Here is a 1,528-nt window from a genome sequence, read left to right on the forward strand (position 1 = left end):
GCCTCTGACAGTGGACTCATCTCTGTGCTTGTCCTGCTAGACCTTAGTGCAGCGTTCGATAGTGTTGACCATAATATCCTATTAGAGCGATTAGAACATGCTGTAGGTATTACAGGTACCTGTGCTGCAGTGGTTTGTATCATATCTATCTAATAGACTCCAATTTGTACATGTAAATGGAGAGTCCTCTTCACACACTAAGGTCAATTATGGAGTTCCACAGGGTTCAGTGCTAGGACCAATTCTATTTACATTATACATGCTTCCCTTAGGCAGCATCATTAGAAGACATAGCATAAATTTTCACTGCTATGCAGATGACACGCAGCTCTATCTATCCATGAAGCCAGATAACACACACCAATTAGTTAAACTGCAGGAATGTCTTAAAGACATAAAGACCTGGATGGCCGCTAACTTTCTGCTTCTTAATTCAGATCAAACTGAGGTTATTGTACTCGGCCCTGAAAATCTTAGAAATATGGTATCTAACCAGATTCTTACTCTGGATGGCATTACCTTGGCCTCCAGTAATGCTGTGAGGAACCTTGGAGTCATTTTTGACCAGGACATGTCCTTCAACGCACATATTAAACAAATATGTAAGACTGCTTTCTTCCATTTGCGCAACATCTCTAAAATTAGAAATATCCTGTCTCAGAGTGACGCTGAAAAACTAGTTCATGCATTTATTACTTCCAGGCTGGACTACTGTAATTCATTATTATCGGGATGTCCTAAAAACTCCCTGAAAAGCCTTCAGTTAATCCAAAATGCTGCAGCAAGAGTCCTGACAGGGACTAGAAAGAGAGAGCAGATTTCTCCTGTTTTGGCTTCCCTTCATTGGCTTCCTGTTAAATCCAGAATTGAATTCAAAATCCTGCTCCTCACATGCAAGGTCTTAAATAATCAGGCCCCATCTTATCTTAATGACCTTGTAGTACCATATCACCCTATTAGAGCACTTCGCTCTCACACTGCAGGCTTACTTGTTGTTCCTAGAGTATTTAAAAGTAGAATGGGAGGGAGAGCCTTCAGTTTTCAGGCCCCTCTTCTGTGGAACCAGCTTCCAGTTTGGATTCGGGAGACAGACACTATCTCTACTTTCAAGATTAGGCTTAAAACTTTCCTTTTTGCTAAAGCATATAGTTAGGGCTGGACCAGGTGACCCTGAATCCTCCCGTAGTTATGCTGCAATACATGTAGGCCGCCGGGGATTCCCATGATGCATTGAGTTTTTCCTTTCCAGTCACCTTTCTTACTCACTATGTGTTAATAGACCTCTCTGCATCGAATCATAAATCATTCATTTACAGTTTATGGGGAATAGTGCATCTGTCCATTGACATCCAAATTTTGCTCAATTATTATGTAGAAAATTGGAGATAAAAACAGTGTCATTAGATCGTTAACTGAGATAGACTACCAATTCTCCTCCTGGATGCACCTAAATCATTGCATCATTGAATTTAAAGGATTCAAGGAGCTTTATTGTCATTCGCATGACATGTTTACATGAGGTGGGACG

General features: G+C 40.8%; 1 protein-coding gene across 1 annotated transcript; it reads left to right on the plus strand.

Moving 5' to 3' along the window:
• Positions 1-256: 256 nt before the first annotated feature.
• Positions 257-1,153, plus strand: LOC112843876 (uncharacterized; the record flags this gene model as incomplete). The annotated part of the gene is made up of 1 exon (XM_025903088.1): positions 257-1,153. A coding segment is annotated over one exon (897 nt), but the record flags the coding sequence as incomplete, so codon positions are not given.
• Between the last annotated feature and the right edge of the window lie 375 nt (positions 1,154-1,528).

Source organism: Oreochromis niloticus, linkage group LG23 (assembly GCF_001858045.2).
Source record: "Oreochromis niloticus isolate F11D_XX linkage group LG23, O_niloticus_UMD_NMBU, whole genome shotgun sequence".
NCBI classification, from domain to species: domain Eukaryota; kingdom Metazoa; phylum Chordata; class Actinopteri; order Cichliformes; family Cichlidae; genus Oreochromis; species Oreochromis niloticus.